At 46.8% G+C, this 27,053-nt stretch overlaps 1 protein-coding gene across 1 annotated transcript; it reads right to left on the bottom strand.

The window, feature by feature from the left end:
• Nucleotides 1-3,586: 3,586 nt before the first annotated feature.
• Nucleotides 3,587-26,802, bottom strand: LOC144148653 (uncharacterized). The gene is made up of 2 exons (XM_077680169.1): nt 26,364-26,802; nt 3,587-4,623 (listed from the first exon to the last, which is right to left on the bottom strand). The coding sequence occupies exon 2, from the start codon at nt 4,560-4,562 to the stop codon at nt 3,738-3,740; it is 825 nt and encodes a 274-aa protein (XP_077536295.1). The 5' UTR covers nt 4,563-4,623; nt 26,364-26,802; the 3' UTR covers nt 3,587-3,737.
• Between the last annotated feature and the right edge of the window lie 251 nt (nt 26,803-27,053).

Raw genomic sequence — 27,053 nt, 5'->3', positions numbered from 1 at the left:
AGCTCATTTAACTATTGATTAGTTGGATGAGCTAAATTGAATTAATCCCCATCTAAAGCAAAGACAAACGATTGTATATTAAATGCTTAGAAAAGCCCTATAAGCTGCGCGTAGAAGGAGGACTTCTTTTATTGGTTCAATTTCCATCGGCGATGGAGAAGGAGAGAAAAAAAAGGTGTGCGAACCTTTTGACAAGTACCCTTCTCTTTGTTGGAATGACGTTTTGGGGGGTAACTCCTTTAGCCTTACCTTTAAGCAATAGTAGGGCAGCACTTCGGTGATAGGGGTGGCTCGCATAACGCCTGCAGAATTCATACAAAACTTTGGTGTGCAGCCGTTTCTAATAGACGCTCTAACGTTTTTGCAAACTTCCTTTTAAAAACCAGAGAAAAACAATCCGCTGAAATTGTGAAGCTTCTTCGCTTTTTATTTGTTATCCGACATTGTAGACGCGCTTGGCGGCTTTTTTGCGTGCATGTTGGTGTGTCACCCGTGGAAACTTCAGTTGCGAGTTCCGTGCCTTTTTTTTAGTACCCCCCGTCTCGATATGTCTTTATGTGCGTCCATCATAACAATATCGGGTCCGGAGTGGTGAAAAATGTCTTAGTTTATGAAGCTTTTCATTACGACTTCCATTAAAAAATGCAACAGAAAAAAATCCTCATAAAGCACTATATAATTGAAGACAAGCATCAGCGACAAATTTATCATAAACAATCTTTATTGCTCTTTCATTGCCAGAAAATATATATGTATATATAAAATGAGAATGAGAAAAAGTTCCTCTCAGTAGAAAAATATGAACAAGGATTCAACGAATACCTTGTTACGCCATTTCCTGCAGCTTCTTCAACGACACAATTGCATCGGATATTGCATCGCTCAAAAACATCAACAAGATATACGTCACTGGACAGGATATTTTCATGAAAGCTCCAATGGACGTGACAGCTTTACATGCGTGTTCAAGTAAGGCATCAACACTTTTCTGTCAGAAGGTCACCGGTATGGTTCACGGTGAGGCATGCCCGCCAGCACGCTTATTGCTTTGGGCCCGGTTCTCAACAACGGTTTTCAGCTTCCATACACTCTCAGACACACGATCATTCACTCACTCATTAGCGTAACCAGCTCGTCATGGGGCATTTCAATTGAACACTTAATTCGAAGGCATGCATGTCTATGAGCAGAAAAAAATGTTTGACCTCGCTCTGGGTAGTTTCAAAGGTAAAGGCATCATCTTTTTGTTGCTCTCGTAGAGGTTGAGTGGCTATGCCGCTGACGGGAATCAAATACCCTTTGTCTCAATGCAGACAACTTGCGTTGGCTCTGGCCGTTGTGTTTGCTAAGAACTTCTACTAGGCTACATGACGTTGCTCGGCTACCAAAGGCAGCGATATTGTTTAAAGATATCTACCTATTTTACGTGCACGAGGGCACTGGACAACCTGTCCTAACTTCGTAAATGTTTATAAGACAACGAGATGTTCCTGAAGATGTAGTGTTCAAACTCGAATTTTTCACGCCGAAGCTGCACGTATAGGCCAATGGGCGTGTCGTATACTGAAGGGCTACGCAATAAATTAAGCCCCTTGGGTATCTTTTACGTCTACTGAAATCCCGACACAGGGGCTTTCTAGTTGTTTTTCTTTTGAACAGAAGAACAGCCTCAGGTGATCGCACCTGTGACGGGTGTTTTAGAAACTACATTCGCTCTCGTTAACAATAATAGACAGTAATGGTAGGTAGCAATTCGAAGTGCAATGTACACGGATTAATGATGGGGTGTGTGGGAACTGTCAGCAGCCCCTTTGAACCCACGGGCTAACGTAATACTCTATTCTCTTTGCACGCTAAAGTGATTCAGATGCCCATCATTCATTCTTGTATGTGCTTTTGTACTTCCAGTTAGAAAGGAAGAGAAATCAAGACACCTTAGCTGAATGAGTTTATCTTGATTTTTTGTCGCACTTACGTCACGTGGTGCTCTAATCTCAAAATCCGGCCTTCACGTATTATCAACGTGAAAGGCATGCACCCTCATCTGCATGCAACAACTTAACTACTTCCATCCGCAATGTATCCCAAGACTCTTGCACACAATATACACACCCTATCGGCTACATTCATTCCGTAATACAAACAAAATACATAATAAAGGCACATAGTTCACAATGCTGGAAACACAGCAGAGAGGATAGGAGAACAGCATGAAAAACGTTCTCAGCAGCACAGCCTAGAAGGTGGACACTTGCGCAATACACGACCAGCGCGTAAATCACGAGTGCGCGGACCTTCCAGTGGTGAATTCATTGACCATAAAACTGCTGGCTACCCATGAATACGCAGGCCCTTACGTTCACTCATCGGTAAACAAACCCGTTGGAATTGGAATGCAAGTTTAAGTATTCCCAGAAACGTTGGCTACGCGAATACGCGGTTTTTCAGGAAATTAACACTAAATAAGTCACTAAAAGCCTGACTTCGCTGTTAAGTTGCGTTATCGTTCTCTGAAATAACTTAACATAATGTTCAGGGACGCTGCCTTAGTCATGATTTCAACGCGTGAACACGAAAGCTGGGTAAAAAAAGCTTCTTGAAAGAAAGAAAAGTCTAATGCTAATTGAAAATATTTAGCCATACGGATAGGCATGAGTCGATAAAAAAGCATAAAAGAAGGAGCGGTAAAAATCTTAGTTGAGTACGATCGGAAACCCCCATCAGCGAATTTCAACCTCATCCGGCTATTATGGCCTTGCATATGGCTTTCAGAAGTTCACAACTTGTAAACATATGCATGTTTAGTGGAACTGCTGTTATAATAAGCACACTATCTATAAAATCCAGTTGCCATGCAATTATTCATGGTCGGGCAGAACACAATAAATTAAACTGCGGTCTATCCATTATACCTCCACGCTTTTGCAAACCGCTGCGCTCCGCCACAACTGCCGAAAACCTACCCTTCGGGCGGACTAGAATGCGCGCACAACGGTTATATACTTTTGAGCACTGTGTATGGCCCCATTTCAAATACCATGGCACATTAGTGGATCTTCAACGTTTTAAATCATGGCACAAACGAAGAATCCACTCTGCTTGCGAGCAGTCACCGGGATTACAGAACAGTGCCTGCTTTTCTGCGAGCATGTAAAAAGAGAAAAAAACACAGGCTGGAAGATGAAGCGACCTAAGTTTTACAAGTAGAAATAAGCTTTACACTGACTGCCACTCGCTTAGAAGCAAAGCGGAGAGATTCCTGTCATGGCACACGTTCTTTCACCGGTAAATCTGCGTGAAAAAAAAAAACATTTTCTTGTGCCTGCAGCCCATGGAACATTTTGTGCACAAGTAATTCTCTAGATCACATAACCTCCTCTTTCGTTGGGATAAGTACCACAAGGACAAACATGCGCCAGAAGAACCGGCTTCCGGAGACGAAGAGTTTATCCGTCGCAATGTCTTCCACCCTACCAGCTGGACCGAAAGTCCGGTAGCGATGTTGGGAGCGAAACAAGGCACAAAGTCTTGAAGCCCAACCTGAACCACGGAAGTGTCAGTAAACGGCACTTTAGAAGGCAGCACTTGGACTGACGACCCATTTCCTTCTGTTTCCAACATTGCGCCAGAGTCCACAGGCGTCAGGCAAACATCGCTGAGGCCACGGTTCCAGGTCGCAGCTCGTAGGAAAGTGAAAGACGTGTAAGCGTTGAGGCTTCGTCTGGCTCGTACCAGGCTCAAGGCGTCGGAGCGTCGCTGAGCTGAAGGCTCTCACCGTCGGACTCGAGAATCATACCGACCAGGTCCGAGGGCATCAGAAGAGGATCCTCCCCAAAGTCGAGGCTAGATTCCAGTGAGTCGATGCTCTGCACCGAGTCCACTTCGGAGCCATTTTCTTCTCCCTCGTTGGCTTCCCTCAACACTTGCGTCAACGCCGCAATGTAGTTGACTGCGAGCCTTAGAGTGGTGATTTTTGTGAGCTTGCTCGTGTCGCCAGGTTTCTCGGCCTCGACAACAGTTCCTGGCAGGACAGGGACGGCGGCCCGTAGTTCTTCGAACGCCCGGTTGATCTCTTGCATACGGCAGCGCTCCCGGGCGTTGGCCGTTTTTCTCCGGTACTTTGACAACGGCGGAGGCTTCTGTTTGGGCTTGGGCTCCTTCCTTGAACTCTGATGCTGCTGATGTTGCCTTCGTCGCTGCTCCGTCTCTATGCGCGCTTGGACTGACCTTGGCCTCAAGTTGTAGTCAGGGTTAAGTCGGCAGGACCGCTGCGGACGGCTGCTAGAAGGCTGGCCGACTTGTGACGGCTGTGCGACGGACGTCGCTGTGCTTGATACTGCGCCGGTAATGTCCATGGTAGCGGCTTGCGGCGTGGTCTGGAACTGCAGCATCGTGTTGGAAACGACGGGGAGATTTGCCTGCTGAGATTGGGCTAGTGTCGTCGTCTGCAGTGCTGGTTCCACTGCGTTGAACGTTGGATAGTCAATGGGCGTGGAGAAGTTGAGATCGGAAGGAAAGTTGAGCTCGAGGAAGGACTCGAGCGCGACACTGTCGACGTCCATGACTGGAACTCGCTTTCGGGGGTCAGCTCGTCAGAAAGGAACAGGCCTCCACGCTTCGAATCTGCAACAGGGTAAAAAAAGGGCAGAAACGTTATCGTTAAATTCATTACAGTAACGCTCACAACATCACCGGCGCTGCAAAGAAAAATAAAAGCGGTAAATTGTCATCATTCCAATAAAGTTTTTGCGCTTCTCAATTTCCAGTAACTAGAGCGAAAGGCCCTCCCCGTCATTTTGAAGACAGAGAGACCTGTTGTCTGAAAGCCAAATAGACCCTTCTAGTGTGTTTGGAAAGACACACACTTGAGCCACTGCCAAAAATTGCATACTGCTCTATCAGATCCAGCTCCAATCTTCCAGCAAACATGACTGTTCTTTTTTATCTTTTTACTTTCACTTCTCTCGCAGCCGTTCTAATGCTAATGTCCTTCGTCGAGTGCACACGCGTGCCTCTGGGTGCGGTGGCTCGGTTTGGGCCAGGCACGTCGCAGAGGCCACAACCCACGTGTTGGGACGACGAGACCGTGGGGGTGACCCCGGCTTGTGGAGACCTGTCGCTGTTGCCGCCGCTCGCGGCCCACGCCAGCCGCCTCGACGGCGCCTGAGACTCAATTCCCGTCAGCCCTGCACCCTCTCCCCGCCAGCCCTATTGCGTGGAAATTTTCGAGCACGTAATTCGTACCTCCCTGCCAGGTCTGCTCTTGCTTCACTTTGGTTCTTTTGACCAATGGTAGTGGTGTGGGCGATCTTTAACGCTCTGAACACGCCTCTTCCTGAGGGAGGAACAGCGTATGTAATGGTTGCCTTTCGCCCTTTGTGATCGCCGAATGCGCATATGCAAGGGTTTCAAGAACAAAATTTAACGCAGGGTTGATTACATGCCTTGAAGATAGTTCGGCTCAAATCATGGCCTCTGGATGCGATTACAGAATAAGGACCCGATGCATTTATAAGCCAGCAATTATGAATGCTACGCTGATGAGTTTGGTAAAATTTTACAGCGGGCGTGGGACGAAATTTTCATCTATTAGGATTCGAGATTGGACATGACATACTCCGGCCCTATTGTCGCCTTGCGTGAGACGGGGCTCTTGCCAATATATCTGGCATGAGACCCGTTTCCTTCTTTACAGTTGCCCTGTTTACGCACAGACAACTTTTTTCATGCATGTGTCCAAATCTGCAACCAGTGGGTGCGTGTTCTTTCTTCTTTTTTGCAAATAGAATATATTTCGATTAGGATGCACTTCTAACCTTCTTATTCTTGTCTCAGAGTCACTTGACTCCTTAACCATTCAAACTCGCGCATATGTGGGAGGAGTTGACTGAGTCGAGAACCTCGAAAGTGAATCACTGCAAAGGAAAGGGAAGCGTGTGCCGTTTACGTGACAAGCACATGATTACAAAGATGCCATGGTAGTGACTTCATAAAAGTTGGGACCGACATTTCTTTCCATTTTACGCACTCCATTAAGTTTCGGACCAATCGCACGGGACCTTCCTCTTTCCCCCCTTCTCCAAAAAAAAAAAAAAAAGCGTGGGACGGTCACCATTTTTCCCCCTTTCGCGTGAGCCGCCTGCAGCATGAAATGCGGGCTGCGCTTTCTAATTTCGTATTCTCCATATGACCCGTGGGCGTGCTCACTGGCTGCAGGTGAGAGAAGTGGAGGGAGAACTTTCATATCGTCTCTGGCGTCCTCTCAGCCCTGCTATTACTTTTTTTGTTCCCCTCCTCTCGGGTCCTTTTTGATGTAGCTAACGGAGCTCTTTCGTGTTTTCCAGGGCTTCTCCGGCCTCGTCCCCCTTTTTGCTGCTCTACCATATATAGACTGCACTGAGTGCTGCCTACCTTATATACAAAACTGGACCATTTATGAACCTCGCGTACATAGTAAATCCTCATCATAACGAAACCCTAGGTACACCAAACACACTTCATTATAAAGGGTACTTTTTTAAAGCGAATATTATTTTCAGTACTTGCACGGCAAATGGAACCATGAAAAAGTTCGAATTAAGCCAGAATTTCATAAAGTTACATCGTTGTAACGAGGATTCACTGCATATACAGTGTTACTTAGATTTTCTTTAGGCTCTAAGCATTGTCGCGGAAAGAACACATTTCAGTCGTGCTGGCACACAAACTTGGTGCTTAATTTACAAATTTTAGGCTAAGCTAAATATATATTTACTTTAAACTTGCGAGACCCCGTAGTGTACGCAGGTCAGACCACATTGCATTTCCTAGTAAACTGCAAATGGAATATATCATCGCTCAAAAATAACTTGCGAAATGTAGTTAAAACACAATTTCCCAACGTTTCGAAAAGACCAGGATATCTTGAAAGGTTGGGCATTCCTTAAAACCGCGAATACATTAATACGACTCCCTCGTGATTGGAGTCAAATATATTCTTTAAAGGAGCCATGAAGACAAAATACAAATTGGGTTTATTAGAAAGACTTCTTAGTCCCGATAACAATGATACCAATATCATCGGAATCTTCGAACAAATAGCGGATATATTAAAGAAAACGTGTGGAGCAGTCACGACCCCCTAGCCGATTTCCCGCAACTTTTCTATGACGTCACGGAACCTTGTTCGTGCGATTGGCGGCCGCCTAACTGACCTGTCGCGACGACACATGACTGGACGTCTGTAATGGGGCCTCTAGTTCCATTTGACAGCATCACTTCAATGCTAACGTGCAGTTAACGCACTGAAAATTATGTTTTATTGTTGGCCCGTATGACGTCATTCTTGCTCATAACACGTCACCACTGTGGCGCGAAATTTGAAAGTTTTTTAATACTTCTTGCTTTTTTTTTCGTTAAAAAACATCTTTTGTGGCTGTAATGGAGCTTAGTAAGATACTGAATACTAGTTCTTTCAAATTGAACGAAGTTGTAATTTGTCTTCATGGCTCCTTTAAATTGGTATACGTGTTCCCAAACTCGTGTTGGATAAGCGCGTTCAAGTGTACCAACTTCACTGCTCCCTCCCGCATGCAACCCAGTATCGTAAAAGAGAAATCGCTGCACTGTATGGTCACCTGTTTGCACTTTGCGTTTGAGCTACTCCTGAAATCATTTCGTTACCCGACGGATAACCCTCACAACATTTACAGTACGAGTTCCGATACAAGCGGCAGATGCCGGCAATGTTGTCCCTGAACGAAACGGTAAACGTATCCGCCTTCTTCAAAAAGCGAGAAAAATCAATTCGTTCGATCATTCATCCAGTCGATAGTTGAATATACCGCAGAACGGAAAAAGCATTCCTGCCAGAACCACGGAAATTGAATCTCGAGGGATCGCCTTGACAGCCCTCTCCGGTATCACGGCATAGACAGGACCCCACAAACATGGTATGCGCGTATACATGTCATCATAGAATCTACTGCCAGCGCCGGGAGTGCAAAAAATACACTAAAAGACAGTTCCTACCCACTTTTTTTCTTCGTTCGAGCTGCGGATATGTGCTATTCATGGAATTGTGCTCTGTCACAAGCCTTTTATGTGTATACTGCTGCCAGTCCCACGTCGCGGCAATATACGCACGCTTGTCTGTCAGGCGTAATACTCAAGGCCACGTAAAGCCTGTCTATCACAAGACGAACGATCCGCGGAAGACAACAACACGCTTTGCGAAAATTGTACAGCGCCCGGACAAGGTATCCGTAGAGGCGGCGTGTCACGCATTAGCGCCACGTCGTCGACGGCACTACCGCGTGCACGGCAGCGTTTACAAGGCGAAGGCCCGGCCTGTAACGAGGCGCCGCCAGACTGCCGTCCGCTGATAGCAATCAAAAACGCGCGTCGAGCGAATTGCAGGGCGGTATACTCTCGCCCTCGGTGATTGCTTAACGAACTCGGAAGGGGAGGCGAACAAAAAAGAGAGTAATACATGCCACTTCCACGCGAGGTGTCACGTCGATCGGTAACGGTAATCCACGCTACCGAGTGGTGTCGAAGCGACAGAGGTGTCAGTCACGGTTGCTGCGTAAGCGGAGCCCATTTTTGAGTGTTACAAAGCGGGATTTCTAGCATCTTGTAGGGGTGTCAACTGCTGAGGCTAGACCTTCTAATTTTTATTTCTTTATTTAAACCGCGACGGTGGGGGTGTCCGCCGAACATAAATGCTTTTTTCCTTGTAATCGTTGGAAACCTTGTATGTACTTCCCTAGGTACATTATTACGTTCCTTTTTTGAAATCGCCGTCTCACGATGCCCGCCGATATCGAGGTCCTGGGTGAGCCGATCAACGTCGTCGCGCAACCCTTTGACGGGCTGTGACCAATCCTCACGAAGGACGTCGTTTCCCGCTCTTTGCCCTACCCGATATCGGATAGTTTCTCATCTCTCGTCCTGTACCTCTTTTTAATTAGATGGGCGCCACCTGTTGAGGGTGCGAGCATGTTAGCCTTTTATGGCGATGTGTCTCCACGGGGGGGCGATGCTTGTTGATCAGACGCGGTGCGGTGTCTATAGATTGGCAGGCAAGGTTTGAGTATCGAAGAACCGCTTCCACCCGCTGTTTGAAATGAATTACGAGCTTAGCCGCCCAGGACTTAACCAACATATTTGAAATATGTCTGTTCTAATGGGGCATTGGAAGTCTGGTGAACGAGAAGAGAAGGAAAATACATACTCTTCCTGTTCTTCTGTCTTGGCAAGTTCCTGTGCGCTTCGAAGCCTTGCCATATTTTTCATCTTTCCTTTGTCTGGTTGGCTTCCGTAAACTCTGCTGCTAGTAATGGGCCTCAAGGACACTCTAACGTACTACCCTTCACCCGTTCAACTTTTAACCAAACCAACCTGAAAAAACAGCTCACGTTGCGAACATTTCTGGATGTTCACTGGTGGGTCCTCAAGCTGGCTGGACGGCAGTTGTCCGATTTATTTGAAGGTTTCCATTTCGTTTAATAGATTTGGTGGCGCTTTTCGCATATTTCACTAAAGATTCATCAGTGAGTTGACTTATTGGTGAATATTTAACAGCATGTGAATATATCGTCCCTTCCCTTTCTTGAACTTGGTCCTCGGGCCGTTCCGCACGCCATGCTCCAAGTTCGAGAGTACGCAACGCAGCGTTTCTTGCACCCTCCACGTACACCGTGCCAACCACGCTAAGCGCTCCAGCTGTCTCAGTGGTCACGTTTGCTCACTTTAACAGTGACATTGGCAGACTTACGCTCCTGTTGTAGTCCATGAGTATACGGATGGCATCGCCATGATACCCATTCCCCCTCTTTTGCTGCCCGCACGGCCTTCACACTCGGTTGTACAGCGCGTGCAAACGGCGGCGGGAGTATCGATACGGTGCGTGGCACAAGTAGCTGGCGGGCCGCGATTCGACTTGTCAGCTCCATGGCAACGTGGCCTCTCCTCCATGCGCTGTCCCCACACTGCCCTCCTGTGCTCTTCTCTCACTAGGTATATTGACGGCGGGGCGCGAAAAGGAACAGAGCGCCCCCCGTCAAAAAAATTGCCTCCCCTACATTCTCATCCTGTAGGCTTCTCCTAGTCGCGCACAATCCGCCGTCATAAAAGAACAGCGAAAGAAAAAAGGGGAGGGAGGGAAGCAAAGTTAAGTACGTAAATGTAGCAGCGCTGGAGAGGCAAGTACAAATAGCCGAGCCAAGCTGGTTGCGAATTTTACGCTACGCCTCACGACCGCTGAACGGCTGCTACCCGTCTTGCCCGGGAACACGTCTGCTGGCGTTAGGCCGTTTACGGCCTCGCTGTGTGTTTGCGCCCATCTTACGACCGTCTAGCTCCCCGCTTTAATGGTTCGTGTGTTTTGTGAACGGCGCAGAAAAAGGGTGATAAATGGGAAGAACGCGGAGGTCGCCCCCTTCATGTCCTGTTCACATGTATAGGCCCCGTACCTAAGATCCCGAGCCAAGCGCATACGTACGGTAATGCACGCACGTTATTCAAGTGGCGAGATTCTTGAGCAAACAAGGCAGGGGCGCTTAGTAAGAGGAAGCGAATACACAGCTTGTTCGCAGGCGGATAAGCAGGATCTCGGAAGAGAGCTGGCATGACTGCCTCTTCGGTTATGTGCGCTCAGCGAATGATGTCCGAGTCGCCTTCCATGCTCCTCATTTGGCCTTGATTAGAGTTCCTGAAAGTGGCTGCTATAGCGTTTTGCCATGGCTTTCCTGTTCCGGTCGCAGTACTCGAGAAGCGTTCGCGCCCGTAAGGCTAAACTAGCATTTTTTAAGCAGAGCACGGCACGGCTCACCACGGCAACATCATTTTTGCTTTAGAGTACAATTTTCGTAAGTATACGGTTCTAGAGGTTACGGAGAGTATGAATAATCAACAATCAGCTGCAAGTCAAGGCTGTAACAACACTCTGCTTGCCTTTGTGTTTTTTCGCTGTAGACATGATAATGTTGAGGAAAATTGCCAAAGTTCCAGCCAGTCCAAAGCTGAGAAAATGAAAACTTTGTACCTGACTAATTTAAAGGAAAGTTGCGCCGATTTCCGCGGGCAGAAAAAACTACGAATGACAAGCTTCTACAAAACTAGTTTTATGCAAACGCAAAATTGATTTGTACCAAGCCGACATTAAGAATAATTTTGATTGTCTAGCTGTTGCTTGCTATGCCGACGGTATTGATGCAAGCGTTGAAAAACGAAAGTCCCGGTGTGTGTGGAAACAGAACGTGGTACCCGTCAAAGTTGAAAACACCGTTGAAAAAATGATTTCGACTTTAAGTTTATGTTTTATTGCTTGGATATGCATATTGGGTGGAATAAAATCAATAGGCACCATTTCTAAGCTGAAAACATGATCTAGACCTCAAGTTTAATATGCGTGTTTTCAATTGGATATATATTTCCAGTACATTGTATATGCAAATATAAGTGTGTGCGTGTATATATGTCTTTCATAGCGATGGCCAACGTCAACGCCCAAGAGAAGTAAAATGCCCTCATACCTGCAGTGGCATCTCTAGGTCGAGTGCTAAAAAGCTTTGTTCGCCACCCATCTTCGCAGAGTGTAATGGCTCAACATTTTTTTGGTTTTATCCCGATTGTGTTTAGTACAGTTACTCGCAGTGCCCGTGTGCCACCCTTTACATGCACGCAGGAATTTTTCGCTCCGGTGTACGCACTACAGAAAACTGTGCCAACGAGGTCCATCGTCTAGAAGCTGGAATTAAGTTCGCAGAGCTTATTTCCTCCTCCGAAATACCTTGTACAGAACAGAAAGGCAGAGCCACGACGTCGATAATACCTACATCGACGCAGAGGGAACTGATTGGAAGTCGAATGTCGGAACAGCGCTTTTCATTCAGACCTCGCCTACGTGTAACGACAAACTAAACGTGCCCTTTGCACAGGGCGCAAAAGGTTCTTGGCAGCTTCATGCATGTTGTAATTCCGCTGCTTTCAACCTTGTCCTGAAAATTCTTTAATAGCAAACCAATACAAAGACAGAGACAGACTCAGAGCTCTTGTGCCTCGCTGCGTGCTGCGAATACCAATAGTTATGGAAAAACCAGTTTGCCAGAACTCCATAAGATGAGACGGTCGAACCACGGTAGTGGCGTGTACGGCGGCGAAACAGCGCCGAAACATTTTTCGCGCGCGTTGCACGTTGATGACTCATCGTATAAATTATATTGGCAGTGCACCCCTACACGGCTCAGCGATGGTTTTTTGAGTCACCTGCAACAATTACAGTCTGCTACAAGAAGTATAAGTCAGACTCTTTGTTCTAGATGACAGTGCAATGCCACAGTATATATGGCCATTGCAATTTAATGAGGGCTTGGCAAGGACAACGCAAGTGAATACCAAACAAAATACCTTGATGAAGAGAAGTGTAAGTTACCAAGAAGCTCGGAGCGGCTCTCAAGACTGTAACTACAAAATAGCACGATGAAACATCGTTGAGGTGTACACCTGCAGAAGGTATCGTTTGGCCTCCGTGCAATATTACGTCTAATTTCGGTGGAGGGACCGTAGAAAAACGATCACTCAAGTGAGGTTGCGGTGCACAGATAAATTTGCTGTAGAATTTGTGTCATAGTGGAGCAACATTACAGTCCAGCCTCCTTAATGGTTTGCCCAAACAAAAGTCATTTCGTCCTCTGAAGGTAAGTGTCATGCCGATAGCGCGTATCTGTTCAGTTTTTTTTCGCACCACCCGTTTTCTCACCGCCCGGCATGGCTGGTAAGTGCAGCCGAAGGGCCCAACATCAACGAATCTCCCTCCTCTTCCTCTGCTTCTCCTGCAAGCAAGCTACGGTCACTGCAGACTTAATTCAGAATCCCATAGTTGCGTGACTTGCAACTTCTACGATCCAGCAGCACCGCACATGAAACCCTTCCGAGCATTCCACAGCAAGGCGCTTCTTTTGAGCATGTATTGTGCTCTGGTCTGGCGACTTCATATCCAAAAAGTATGTCACAAGCACTTCACCTTTGAAGGCTGAAGTCTTAGTCTGACAGAACTACACTTGCTAGGTGCTCGAAACGTAGAGGGCGTTACAATGGCTGGACATAGCAAAAAAAGAAGGTCATTGGGTACTTTGAGAGATAATGCCTCCTATACTCGACTGGTTCACCTTCTTAGAGACATTGTCTCGAAAGTGAAAGTCCGCCATGTTGACAAATAGGCAACCACGCAGTCATAAACAACGAACCATTATGTTTTGCGGCGGCGAATGGCGCTTGTTTTATATTGTATGTATATATAATTCAAATAGGCATTAAGGTCGCGGATATTTATGACCGTGGTGGCTGAGATGCCACCGCCTCATTCACCTCGCTGAAAGTTCAGGGGCGTAACTCGGCTAGACAACCGGTGCCGGCGGTAAACCCCGTGCTTGCGCTGCTGCATTCACGCAAACACAGAGGTTGTTGCTCACTCCCCGAACCTATTCGCGCGTATCTATACGATGTCTCAGTGCGCGCGTGCCTTGTGTTTACGCGATCGAAACGAGCTTTCTGTGGGCGACTCCACCCTGAAATCTCTCCCCTTGCCGGCCCACGGCTTTCCTCACGTGGTCGTCGTAAGGCGACGGATGCGGCCGCGTTCCCAGCCGTTTGCACGTCGGGGCACGCGGTCGGTGAAAGTGCAGAAAAGGGCGTTGGTCGTCTTGGAACACTGATAATGGAGGGGGTATGGCCAACCAGAACCGTTGTTAGTGGCGCCCGATGTTTCGTGCTTTGAGTCCCGAAACAGTAGGAGAGGCTGACACCCGTGCACTGAAGGTGCAGGTTGAGTTCGAGGAGCTGTGATTCATCTGTTTTAGCAAAATAAAAACGCACCGCTTCCTGTGTGGATATTGCGGCTGTACGAATGAATGTGTTCTCGCGCGCGTAATCCTTACTTTACTTCTGTTTGGACGAAGAGAAACCCTGTGGTTTCTCTTTCCGCCGTCCACCCGCTCAAATGGGCGGGTGGAATTTGTCGTACCGACGGCGTCGTGATATTTTTCTCAAGCTACTACAATGTCGATGCACGAAAGCTGTTGCTACAGCTTGACGGGGCCAGGGAGCGAAATTGACAGCTTAATGACGACTGATGTACAGTGAAGTTATAACTAGGGATACAGCAGCATGACAGTACCTTTGAGAAGATTGTGTAAGAATAGGCCGATAAACATCACAAAAAACTCAAAAATAGAATAAAGTACTTGTTTCACGAGCTTGAACGCATTGGTTCGGCGTCACATAATTATGTACAGTAAAAGAACCGACCAGACAATTCACGCATACTCGCGCAAACAACATAGCGAGTAGGATTCAAAACAATCATTTCCGACAAACGCATTACGCAAGGAAGCATGTGTTAGTGTTCCGTAATTGCCGCGAAGTCCCCGTAATTTATTTAACATGCTTGGAATGTTGTATCCCAATGACTGCCAAAAGATAATTGGCGCGTGGGCGTGGAACGAGCCATTGTCCCGTGCCACGAGTCGCAGAACCGCTAATTCGTAGATCTAGACGAGATAATTGTGTTAAGAATTGCTTAAATTTATCATTTGAAAAGTGTAACTGATAGAGCACACGGTAGGGATAAAGCTGCCAATAACGCTGCTCACACAAGTGCTCAGTTGGATGAAGATACGGGACGCTATTTACACACCTGATAGCTTTCTTTTCTGTTAACATTTTTATATACACATTTTTCTATAATAATATACAAAACAAGCGTAAGATGAGAGTTTATTTGAGACTTCAGTTTGAGGAGGTTTAAATTCCATTTTGTACACCAGCGCAAATACACAACGAGAGCATAAAGAAAAAGACCAATGCAGTGGACACCCCGCGCCATTATTAGGGAGACACGAAAAGCTTAGGCTCGAGACTGTAAACCACAAATATGAAACTTTGCAAGAAAATGTGTTTTCCAATTGTTGAAGGTTCTCGTCGAAAGGTCCCGTAACCGGCTTTCGATTCTGGAAAGGCATCTTTGTCTTCGCATTGGCGTGACCAACTAGGGAACCAGACAAAACACTACATTCATTTCTTCGTTAAATTACTTAATTGTGACTTCCATTTCTAGAACTCTGACAAAAACTTCCCCTTGTGAATACTAAATGGATCAGGAAACTGACCCGACCTCTTCACCCAACGCAGGAGATTACCGTGCACCACCTTCTTTGTCCACATATCTCGTGCTAGGCTATTAGGTTTAAAGGTCTTGTTCATGGTGAATACCGGATCACAGTAAATCACGTTATTCCGGGAGCGGTACGTTTACGAACCACCGGAAGCATATGAAAAAGCAAACCAGACTGCGCGTCTTAATGCGGCACTGAGCACGAGCGGAAAGAATCCCAGTCACGGACAAAGCGACAGCACACAGACGTATACTCTCGAATTCATGACCGCACCGGTCTAATGCGCACATTCTAGGAAACCAATTAACCTCCGAGTGCATCAAGTTACAGAGGTTAAGGTTAGAAGCTATGGTGCACTTGAGAGTCTCGGAGGGGAAGACTATGCTTGTGTACGAGCACAAAAAAGGAAGGAAAGAAAGGGTGAGAGACGCGAATATTCGTGGAATCTGAATTGCACGAAGGACGATGCGGCTGATCGCACGGAGAGCGCTGGAAGCAGCGAATGCACCCGAAGCGTTTACGACCACGTCCTGTTCGTGTCCAGCGGCATGGGGTGTACAATTTTCCCGTTACGAACACTAATTTATGCATCGTTAACAAGCTCGTTCGCCTAATATCTCATCTCGCAGTTTGTATTTTACGACCTATGCAAGAGTGCGCAGTACTCCCGTGGTGCGCTCCTGGTAGCCAGTCTGAACACACCGCCGTTGAGAGGTAAACAACGGGAGCCCTTGTCTCGCCGCCTTCTTTGCCGGCTGCGCCCGCAGGCCACCAAGGTTATTAAAATAGCGCGCCTCTACACGGCCGGAACGGGAGAAAAGATAAGCTGCCTAGTTCACCTATTATATGTACGCGCATTCTGTCCTGCGTACGCTGCGAGCAGGCTCCTCGGGTGTCCAGCTCGCACGGACTTCCAGCAGAAGTACGACACCGTCTACCTGTTGTACGCGCGGGCCGTCGCATGTGCCGAAGCCAACAAGAGGCGCTTTCTGGCTGGAGTTTGCCTTCTCATTCCACGGCCGAGGCAATTTGAAAAGGTAATGAAGCGACGGATGAGAGGCCGACCCTCGGGAGATATTCATTGCGGCGCGACGACCCAGAGAGAAGCCGCCGCGGTGCCGTATGAGTTGATTTACGGCGCTGTTTATGTGGTGGTGGCGGCTCTCCTTCCGTTTCCTTTTTTTTTTCCTTTTTATCTGTCACGGTTGCTACGCTTGGGAAATTCTTGATGATAGTGGGACTTTTTTTGTACTGAGATTGGCAGTTCCTCGCTGCATGCTTCTACCGTGCGTTTCGAAAGTGGCTTCCTGTACAGGTGGAAACGAAAGCTGTCGCTCTCAGTTGGTTTCGAAAGTACAAATATCCTCGGCATAGCGAGAAGCATTTAAACGGTCGTGGCGCTGGAACTGGGAAGTACTTTATTGTGGCGCAATGTCTCAGGATTACTGCTTCGAACTCGAAGTCCCAGGTTTGATTACTAACGTCATGAATTGCCGGATATCTCTGGGAGCTGACAGCGCTAACGAGCGTGCATCCGGGAGGAATATGCAACCCGCGAGTACAAGAAGAAATCTGAGCGCATTTGGTATGACCAGCAGTGGAGCCCGAACTCGCAAGTGTATTCTATTGTGTGTAACTATAAAAAAATATCTACGTTTTATTCCAAAATCACAGGGGTCGAAAGGTAGCCACATAGCCTCGCTCCTGGGATACCGATTCATCTAAACAGCCGGGGACGGTTGGCCTTTGGAGGAAGAGCCAACGCATCCCTATTTTAAGGTAAGTCGATATAGAATCGAATAAAGGTACTTATAACGGCACAGACGAATACGGATACGAGTAATCCCATGCAAAACCGTATCGATGAGCATCGTTTTCAGTATTTAGAAGCAATATCGCCGCCCCATACACTTTCGCGTAGTACTACTTGCGTAGTCAGATAACGCCGGAACGGTGAAACGGGATTGGTGGTGATTGTGGAACCACAAGCTCCACCGGGGTAACCTATCCATACCAGAAAGTTGCAGCTGATACCAAATGGATAAACACCCACGGAGTTGCGTATACCCGTAGAAGGTATTGGTCAACACTTTGTGAACACAAATGTATGCTGCTCCAGCGTGCGGAGCTGCAGACCCTGCTAGGCCATGTACCAACCTATCAATAAATCAATAAGAAAATAAATGAAGTTATCAAACAACCAATTACGTACAACTCAAGCACTACGAGCACCAACCAAATAAAGTCAGTGCCCGTACACTGAATCCCGCATGCGCGCTATGAAGACTGGCGATGTGTCCCCCAAACACAACAGCACATACCCGCAATGGGGTATCACACAATCCTGTGTAACATTAACAGGATAAGCACGAACGCAACCTGATGTCGCATCTCAAGGCTTCGTGCAGCCAAAGTGTCTAGACTAAATATTTACAAAATATTCGATGCGCTTTCGTGTCACCCCACTAAGTGTAACGCCACAGTATTTTTGCTTAATTTTACACCCTCTATAAGGCCCTTGTACATTTCATTACATTACAAAGGAAGAAAGACGTATGATTTTGTACGCAGACTCACTCCGCGTAAGCTAATTCTATAGTTCTTGTAACCTGCGGATCCGCAGCGCGAGCAGCACCGAAAACCTCCATCTTGAAACCTAGGAGACTCGGTAGACGGCGTCACTACTGGTTTCTGCTCGCCGAAATCGTGCGCGTGGGTAAATTATGGTTTCCGCGTGCAGCCGGCGCTTGCAACATATCAGCCCTGTTTGCAGCGGACTGAGGCAGATACTGTTCAAAAACAATCACAAAAAAAAAACAAGAGAAGAGAGTACTTCGAAGATAGAAGTGGTTTGAGTTCGTTCGTTTTGCTCTCCTTCGATTATTTTATTTATTCATACTGTAAGCCTATTCAAAGGCTCATACAGGGGTGGTACAGTGCAAAAATACGACACTTTAACACATCTCTACAATGGTGTTTATAGGCTAATAATGGCGATGCATATTTTTTATTTCATAGGCTAACACTTTCATTGATAATCAGAGTTATACAGTATTTCAACTTTATAAACAAACATGTCCACAGAACGCGCTTCAACAACTTCACTAGGTAATTTATTCCTCGTTTATATAGTTAGTGGAAAAACGGAAACTTTAAAAGTGTTACTACAAGGAACAAAAGGCCTGATATTATAGCTATACTGGTTCTACGAGAACGATAAAACGGAGACCGGAGGTATGTATCTTTGTCTATGTTTATGGATCTGGAACTAAATTACATTTAGTTCCAGAAAATTCGACAGAGAGGGTGAAATAGACTGGAGGCGACTGTGCGCTTTCGGACCTGGAGGCTCACTTTAACATAAGGATCACGTGACCCGAATTTGAGGGGTCTGCTCAAGAGCGGCCGTGCATTCAGTGTAATGCAATATTACATCTCCAGATATTGCAGCTGCACTCCAGGTCTATCCTCTGTCCACCATGGCTAAAAGGAACCCAGCGCAGTAATTAATACATAACGATAAATACATCTATACGTAAGTGACATGATTGGAACATGGATGATTTCACATGAAAATCGATCGCCGCATCACGAATGAACATTGGAATGGTGGGTCGCAGAACAAGCAAACTGTTGGGTACATTCATTTGCCTATGCTATATTACCTGCGCTCAGAGGGATGAAGCTACATCCTTGCCAATAAATAGTTATAGCACAGACGAGCTAATATCTACGCTGAAGCACCAATTAAAGGAACCATCCTAAACGGATGCCTCGCTCCGTTAGTCGGGGCACGAAGGGAGGCTCCGACGTAATTTCGCCGCAATACGCAGAAAGGCCGTAGCTGTAGCTATAGATTCTTGAAAGTGAAACGAATTCTCATTAGGTTACAAACTTTGTTCTTTCGTTCCTTCCTCTTGGCTAAATGTCCATATTGGTCAGTTGGTGAGAGATGGTGTTCGGGCCCGGTAAGGCTCAAAATGCTTTGCAGGATTCTGTGTTCAAATCTACTGTGCCGCAAGAGAATACACACAACGATACATTCGCAAGTTATTGCGAAAAGAAGCCCGCGCACTGAAATCAAACTGCAACCGCTAAAGGTTATCAGGGCATAATATGCAGCATTTCAAATCCGCGTCGCCTGTTCTGCTAAACGTACACTGCCGGCCTCACGCATTGCTTTTCCCTTCCGTTGGCGCTCCTATTACTCCAACCCGCGCGACGCATTCATGCAAAGTGCCACGCCTTCCTTTCTCATTTTTTCGCCCTCTCTAAATGCACTCCAAAAGCCGCAATGCGTCGGTGCCCCAAAACGATTAAATGCGGAAGTCGTTTCCGCCGTCCACCGCGGCCGCGGTGTGTAATTGCGCGCGAAAAGTGGCACGACGACGCTCGGAATCTAAATCCCACGTTTCGTTTCCGCGCACGGTCCTCCTCACCCTCCCTAGGCCTAGCAAACCCTGCGGCGTCGGCCTCGCTAGGCCTAAATCTAGGCTTAGCCGCTGAGCACGCGCGCGAACTTTGGCCGCATTGGCGTGGCGTTGGCTTCCGAAGGCTTTGGGGGAAAACGACCACAGACGGGAGATTTATGGAACATCTAACCCGCTTTCCTTCACTTGACGTTCTTTTTCGTTTCGTTCTCGCATTCGCTCGTTGGGCGCAGGTCTGCGCGCAAGTTCCGAAGGCGTGCGTAATAGACGCGGAGAAATGATCGACTACCGCTCGCGCACACACCGCCGTGCCGCGCTGCTTGCTCGGCCCGAGACGACTGCCAAGGACGATATACTTCTTCCGAGATATAGCTGTGCAGTCTTGCCACGCGTCGGTTGCACCGGCTCCATCATCCAGCGCACGAACGCCGCGCTAACATCATGAGCACCTTAGGCTGCCTGCGCCGCGCTTTGCACGGCCGTACATGCTACCCGTACCTGTCTACTCCGTCGCTCGAAACGATGAATATCGCGTTGCCGAGTGCGTACTACGTGGCGTATGTTTGCAGCTGGGCGAGTAGCAAGTCGCTGCCGTGTGGCTAGCACATTCTCCCTTCTGCTTCATTGAGCGACACTCGTTATATACTGCCCGTGTGGAGGCCGACGGCTGGACGAAAGGTCGACTTGAGCACTCGAGTGCTTGGAATGAAGAACCCACATCGTTGAAAGGGCAAAGACGACAGACATGGCTCAACATATGTTCTGTTACTGGAAGGTAGACACAAACGGATAGACAAATGGTTGCCGAGCGCGTGATCCTTATTGACTTCAAATATACCAACTTCCCGAGGACGCTTAAGTCTGCTCACGTGTGAGAATATCAATGTATAGTGCGCAGCGAGTAGTGCGCATGATTTCTTTGCGGTTTGACCACATGCATTAGGTTGTAAAAGCCGCCATGGTCGCAGTGGTTGTCAAAAGAGGAGCATGGACGTGTAACCAGTAGATGGCAAGGCAGCTGGAGTGGGACGCCCGACTATGAGAGTGCAGAAATCAGCTGGTCTCTTATCACCCAAATATAACGTCAAGCCTAACGTCACGCGGCAGCATCCCCCGCCTCCCGCTCCCGCTTCGCCGCCGGCAGTTGCGCTAGCCGATTTGCAACGTTTTACATTTGGCCTGAACACAGTCGTTATACCTGCCGCTCTAGCTCAGTTGCTCAGACGATCTGCTCCTGCACCCAAGAACGGGGTTTCCATATGTGCCCCCTACGGCCGTTCATTTCTGCCTGAGGCGAAAAAGGTCAACCTGCGGGTTAGGACATTTCGGCGCACGTTGAAAATCATAGCCCAAGACCAGCTTCGCGTGTTAAACCACAACTTCAAGACTAAAACACATTGTTGTAAAAGATATCAAAAAAGGTGTATTATCCGGCGCGATCTGAACTACCATATAATAAAATTAAAGCGAAAGGACAAACACTGTACTTACATTGTGAAGCACCTGCTTTATGTATTTGGAGTTTGAAAAAAATGAAAAGCAACATACATCAGAGGTTTTGTTTCATTAACACAAATATGCTATCTTACCTTCGGATAACGGTCATAATGGTGGGCATTAGGTAAATTCTCTAGCGGGCATGAAGAGGAGCGCACGTTATTTTTAGGATGTCCCCTTTCACGCCCCCTACGTCGCACTTATGTTTCTTAAGGTTTTCTAGGTGGGCGAATACATAATGGCATTTTCGGCTGCGCCCATACCGGCAAATAGAATGCGTTGGTTGTGCACGTGCTGATGTATACACCTAGCTGGCTATATATTATACCCGCGATGATGCACACCATCGTGAACAACCGCAATAGTGCCGCGGTTCCATCTTTCGACGCGCGTCTAAATCGATTTTGTCTTCATGGTACACCGTTATCATTCAAGAACACCACGGAAATAGAACCAGCATATCAGGATGTTTTAGCAATCTTGTGACGATTGAAAAGCTCAAGAGAACAAAATATTCCATCCTTCAAACCACGTTCTGCACATAGTTTTGGTTTCCTTGCTTCTACTGTATACACTCCACGTGACAAGACTTTAGGTGAGTTTTACGTCGTGAAAATTTGTTTTTTTTTTTGCCCCATGATGCACTTCAGACCTGTTATCACCAAATATCGAGTGCTAAGACTGTGTAAAAGAGAACCAAACGATAACGCAGAGCACGTAAGTCACCCACAATATTTGAAAGACTTTTACTCTGTCCTTGGTTGCCCCAACCGATATCGAGTACTTAATTTACGCCCGTCTTGTAAGCCAACTTGCAAAATCGAAGTGCCTGCATAGTGCTTGCACAGACTGTTATGAATGGGAGCACATTTTCCTCTTACTGAGTCGTTGAACAATGCAGGTCGATGTCATCAATGCGACCGTGAGCCCAGCCAAATCCGTAGAAGGTATACAAAGTGTCATTATCTCATTTCCTGGGTCCACTTGGCGGGAGATGCGCCTTGTGTTCTGGCTACTACGACGGCTCCCAGCTCTTGCGCCGATTCTGTTCGGTTTAACCGACCTTGCATTTCGTCTGTCCGCAACCGGGCATGAAACGAGGCTTTGAAAGAAGTTACCGAGCGCCAATTAAGCCTATAGATCTCGGCAACGTGTTACAGTCAAACCCGGCTATAACGAACCCGGATAGAGCGAATTATGCTATATACCGAACAAAAATAAATCATGTACGGAAATACACGCGAAACATATTCCTTATAAAGAACTTCACATCTGATATATCGAACTCGGTGTGCCTAGAATGGCCGCCAAAATGCATGGTCTCGGAGCTGCGATTTAGATGTTGATTGGCTGCGACCACTGAGAAAAGGCCGCTACTGAGACATTGCGCCTCGTATGGAGTGAATGACGCACGACACTCTCCGTAACTGTTTCCGACGAGCGGAACTCACGACGGAACCCGCCCACTCAGTGAGTCCGGACCATGACGGCAGCTCGCCAACCTTCTCGATGCTGTGCCGAAAGGACTGTCCTTCGAAGATTTCCTGAGGTTCGACGACGACGTTGCCGTCACGGTAAGCCCCTCGGACGTGGGAACCGTCAGAAGCACCGTCGTAATGCTGATGAAAAGCACCGAGGAGGCAGGGGATGTCGCGAGTGAAAGTGCTTTCGGCAGTCGATGTCCTCCGCCAATATTTCGTCGATAATGAAGGACACGGACTCGAACTGGTGCAAGCAATGTCTTGTGTAAAGAATGCTGTGCTAGTTGGCGCTGCCAAAACGAAAGGGAAAACAAAAATCACCGCTTTTTTTTTCGAAGTAGGCAGTTAAGGCGTTAAGGCGGAAAGATAGCTTTATTATTTGCAATAAATCAATTGTTTTGTGTATGGTAACGACATACTTTATTTTATTCGTTTCTTCATGCGGGAATGACAAGGGGATTCCCGCGTATTGCGAACTCGTAACAATAAACTAAACTCGTTATAGGCGGGTTCGGCTATATCAAACTATAGGATATACCAAAGTAATTGTTGCGCATATTGCAGTTCTCTATAACCGGGTTTGACGGTAGTGAGTTGTAACACTCTATCAGATACGCGCTATCTAGCCAGCCATACGTGGGTGCCCACATGTAAATGCGTGCACACAGCCGTTGAAAGGCATCTGTGACAATGTGCATGCTAAATAAAGCCGCTTTCCTGAACGAGGCAGTACACATAAAGCAAAAATCTGGCATCTATGCCAATGTACATGCTAAGCAGGGCTACTTTTGTGAATGAGGCAGTATACATAAAGTGAACATATGACATCTTTGCCAATGTGAGTGCTATTTTCAGAACGAAGCAAGCACACAAAGCGAAAATATTGCATCTGTGCCAATGTAAATGCCAAGCAGTGCTACTTTTGTGAACTAGGCAGTACACATAAAGCGATAATGTGGTACTCGCGCCAATGTTTATGCCAAGCAGTGCTGCTTTTGGGAACGAGGCAGTACACAATTCTCGAAAATATGAAATCTGTTCTATAAGCATTCTAAGCAGCGTTAGTTTTGTGAAAGAGGCAGCGCACATAAAGCAGAAATATGGCATCTGTGCCAATGTGCAACGCAAGCAGTGCTACTTTTGTGAACGACGCAGTACACAAAGCGAAAATAAGGAATCTGGTCTATGTGCAGCAAATCAGTGTTACTTTTGTGAGTGATGCAGTACACATTTCACGAAATTATGGCATCAGTTCTATAGGCATGCTAAGCAGTGTTACTTTTGTGAACGAGGGAGTACACATAAAGCAAAAATATGGCATCTGTTCCAATGTGCATGCTCAGCAGTGCTACTTTTGTGAACGAGGCAGTACACATAAAGCGAAAATAATGCATCTGGTTTATGTGCATGCTAAGCATGTTACTTTATGAACGAGGCAGCACGTATAAAGCGAAAATATGACATCTGGCCAATTAGCATGCTAAACCGTGCTACTTTTGTGAACGAGGCAGTACACATAAAGCCAAAATAATAGATGTTGTCCATGTGCATGATAAGCAGTGTTACTTTTGTGAACGAAATGGCACCCATAAAGCGAAAAAATGGCATCTGGGCCAATGTGCATGCGCAGCAGTGCAACTTCCGTCAACGAGGCATTACTCAGAAAATGATGTGCACGCCTTGCAGTGCTAGTTTTGTGAACGAAGCAGTACAGAAACCGAAGATATGCACTAAGGCTTTTTTAAGCAGCATGCCGACTAAGCCTCATGAAATTCCGCCGCCTTAACTGAAGCAAGCATTGCGAAAGTGAAAAATGTTACATTAAACATGCATTTCAAACGTACAAGCTCTGACTCGCATGGATTACCACGCACAGAATACATACACGGCCTACTCAAATGTCTGGTTCTTTTAGCTATAGACCTTTTTTCATTTTTTAAACCTTGGTGCAAATCGACTGTGGACTGTGTTACACATGAGGCGTTGGATAATCCTGTCGACTGCTCCAATGTTAAAACAAATGGGAGCAGCCAGAACACCGAATTTGCATACGTACATATATTCAATAACAATCAAAATGCAGCCGAAGGGGCACATCAGAGCCCATAATATTTCGCGCTTTCCTTTCTTATTCCATATAGATACACGCAAATACCACATGGTCGAAGTAATTTTCGGACGGTGAAAATGGAGTATATGTTCAAAACATGGTATCACCCTTTTTTTGTTTTCCCGCAAGCGAAATACACGGAAACACAAAGTCCACATCGGTTGGCAAATGGCAGACGATTTGCTGCATGTCAGGAGATAATTGCTTCTGAGTTTATTTTGCTTAAATTTCTCTTTAGGTTTCCTTCGCACTCAAGAACTTCCATAGGTCTTCGCAGAGAAGTAAAGCCGCGTCGAGAACATTTTCGCACTCCATACATTTGTTTCGATGCTTGCTGCGGACAAAATTACAGGTACACATTCTCATTTCTATACAAATACGCTATGGCAGTTAGATAAGGGCCATAATTAACAAGGCGCATTCTTTCATCTTCGCACGGGACGGCCAACTGACTCCAATAAGTTCAAGGGGAATCACGTTGGTCATCAGGCGCTTTAACAATGTAATTATTCCTGTTATGTGCAAGTAAGCAGGTCTTCGTTGCATAACATTGAATTCCCTGTTTTCAGCGCGCGTGCTGATCAAATTATCATAAACAGGAGTAGACAGTCGAAGCGCTCGTGTCGACGTGCCTGTTAAGCAACCATCAAATGCCGACTGTGCCGTACTTGTTTGCCTGATTGGTAGTCCGAACTTTGTAATGACTACTATGCTATATAACGACCGCCGACTGGCGTTATATAAATTAAAAGCAATCGCAAAAAGTTCGACTCTCACCAGGCGTCCGTCGGAAGCGGGCGTCCGTTCTTTTTCTTTTCGCGTTGCATTATTTAAGAGGCTATGTTAGTTTTAAGTGCGATTTTTTTTTCAAGCGAGTTCAGTGTGAGCAGAGTCCTTCAATGGTGTGAGCAACGCGATGCGGACCGGCTTTCCCTCTTATAGCCCCAGGGGCGATGAGCCAAGAACGATGGTAATAAGCGGGTTCAGGCCAACGACGAATGATGCACACACGCTTTCCCAGACAGCGAATAGCCGTAAGCAGTGGGAAAAATGTAGTCAACATTATTTCACTTGTTTTTTACAGCGCAATAGGCTAAGGTCCTGCACTTTAGAAGACATCAAAAAGACAAATTGCGCTACAAGATCGGTATAATTCCTCAGGCACCCTGTAGAGCCAGTGTTGTCTGTGGTTGCCACTAACTTCGCTTGCCCTACTAAAGGTATAGCCCCCCATTTGCAGAGTTAAAAGAACAAGACCACAGGCAAGCTGTGCCATGCATCTTATTTAAAACAAGAGACTAAGGGCAGGGTCGTCTCTATATTTACATTGGTTTGAACTACAAGAAATGTACTTCTGCTTCTGTGCGATAACGTGCAAGCTAATCGAACGGCTGTTAACACCATTCCATGTTTAAAAAGTGCCCCATTTATCTTCTGTTCATATATTAAGTAAGAGTTCAAACCACACAATAGATTACCAGTAGGTGTCAAATAAAAAAAGATCCAAATATTTTAATTCAAACCATAATGTAGAATAATCTATACGGTAAAACGTCAACATAACAGCTAACATTAAGTCAGTGGTACCTTTAGGACGTGTTTCTATTATTTCGATGGGCAGCGTCATTATTTTTATAACTTCGGTCGTAGCCTGCACACTTTTAACTCAGAAGGAAAACCATGCACTTACCAGCCAACCAGCTGTTGGACTGCCACCGTGGCGGAGGCTGACGTGCGCTTCCGCCGTCCCCTGTCGCCCCCAATTCCTGCTTTTATCCAGGCCGTCAAGTCCTCCTTCACCGCTTCACAAAACAGTCTCCTCCAGCACATGCACCGAAAACACCGTGACTTCAATTTTTTCTCTTCTAAACGGCAAGTCCTCCGGTCCGCAACAACTCCTTGACCTGCGCCGATTATATCCGTCCGAAGGAGCTTGTAGAGGAAGCCGTCAGTCTGTGCGGCGACTCCGCGCGTGGGCTTCCAACGAGCGTTTCCGCGTTTGGGTAGTCCGAAGAAGCGAAGGCAGCGCTCGCTCACGCTCGTAGTGGCGATGTGGCGTAACGACACGCGCACACAGCCCTTCTGGGGCAACCACGCGGCGGCGACCGCAACACGTCTGGCCGACGTACGGCCGTGGCGCGTGCCTCGCTTCTTATAGAGGGCGGGTGCGAGCCAATGGACGCCCGCCTTTCCGGCTACGTCATCAGAAGGGGCGGGACGCCCAGTGGGGGGCTGGAACCAAAAGGGGGGGGGGAGTGGACGAGGGGAGAAGATAATGGTAAAACAAGGAAAGAAGAATACGGGGCGCTTCTCGGTCTTGTTGCTTGTCTTTCAAAGATCGTTTTCTTTCTCTGCTTTTTAATGTCTTCCCTTTCCTTAT

Source organism: Haemaphysalis longicornis, unplaced genomic scaffold (genome assembly GCF_048455015.1).
Source record: "Haemaphysalis longicornis isolate Haplotype H1 unplaced genomic scaffold, Haemaphysalis longicornis Haplotype H1 scaffold_8, whole genome shotgun sequence".
NCBI lineage: Eukaryota > Metazoa > Arthropoda > Arachnida > Ixodida > Ixodidae > Haemaphysalis > Haemaphysalis longicornis.
The sequence above is the reverse complement of the archived record's forward strand: the minus strand, read 5'-3'. Positions and strand labels throughout refer to the sequence as shown.

Bases quoted from the DNA above. Each gene is read 5' to 3' on its own strand.
- LOC144148653 (XM_077680169.1), bottom strand. From the start codon at position 4,562: ATGGACGTCGACAGTGTCGCGCTCGAGTCCTTCCTCGAGCTCAACTTT.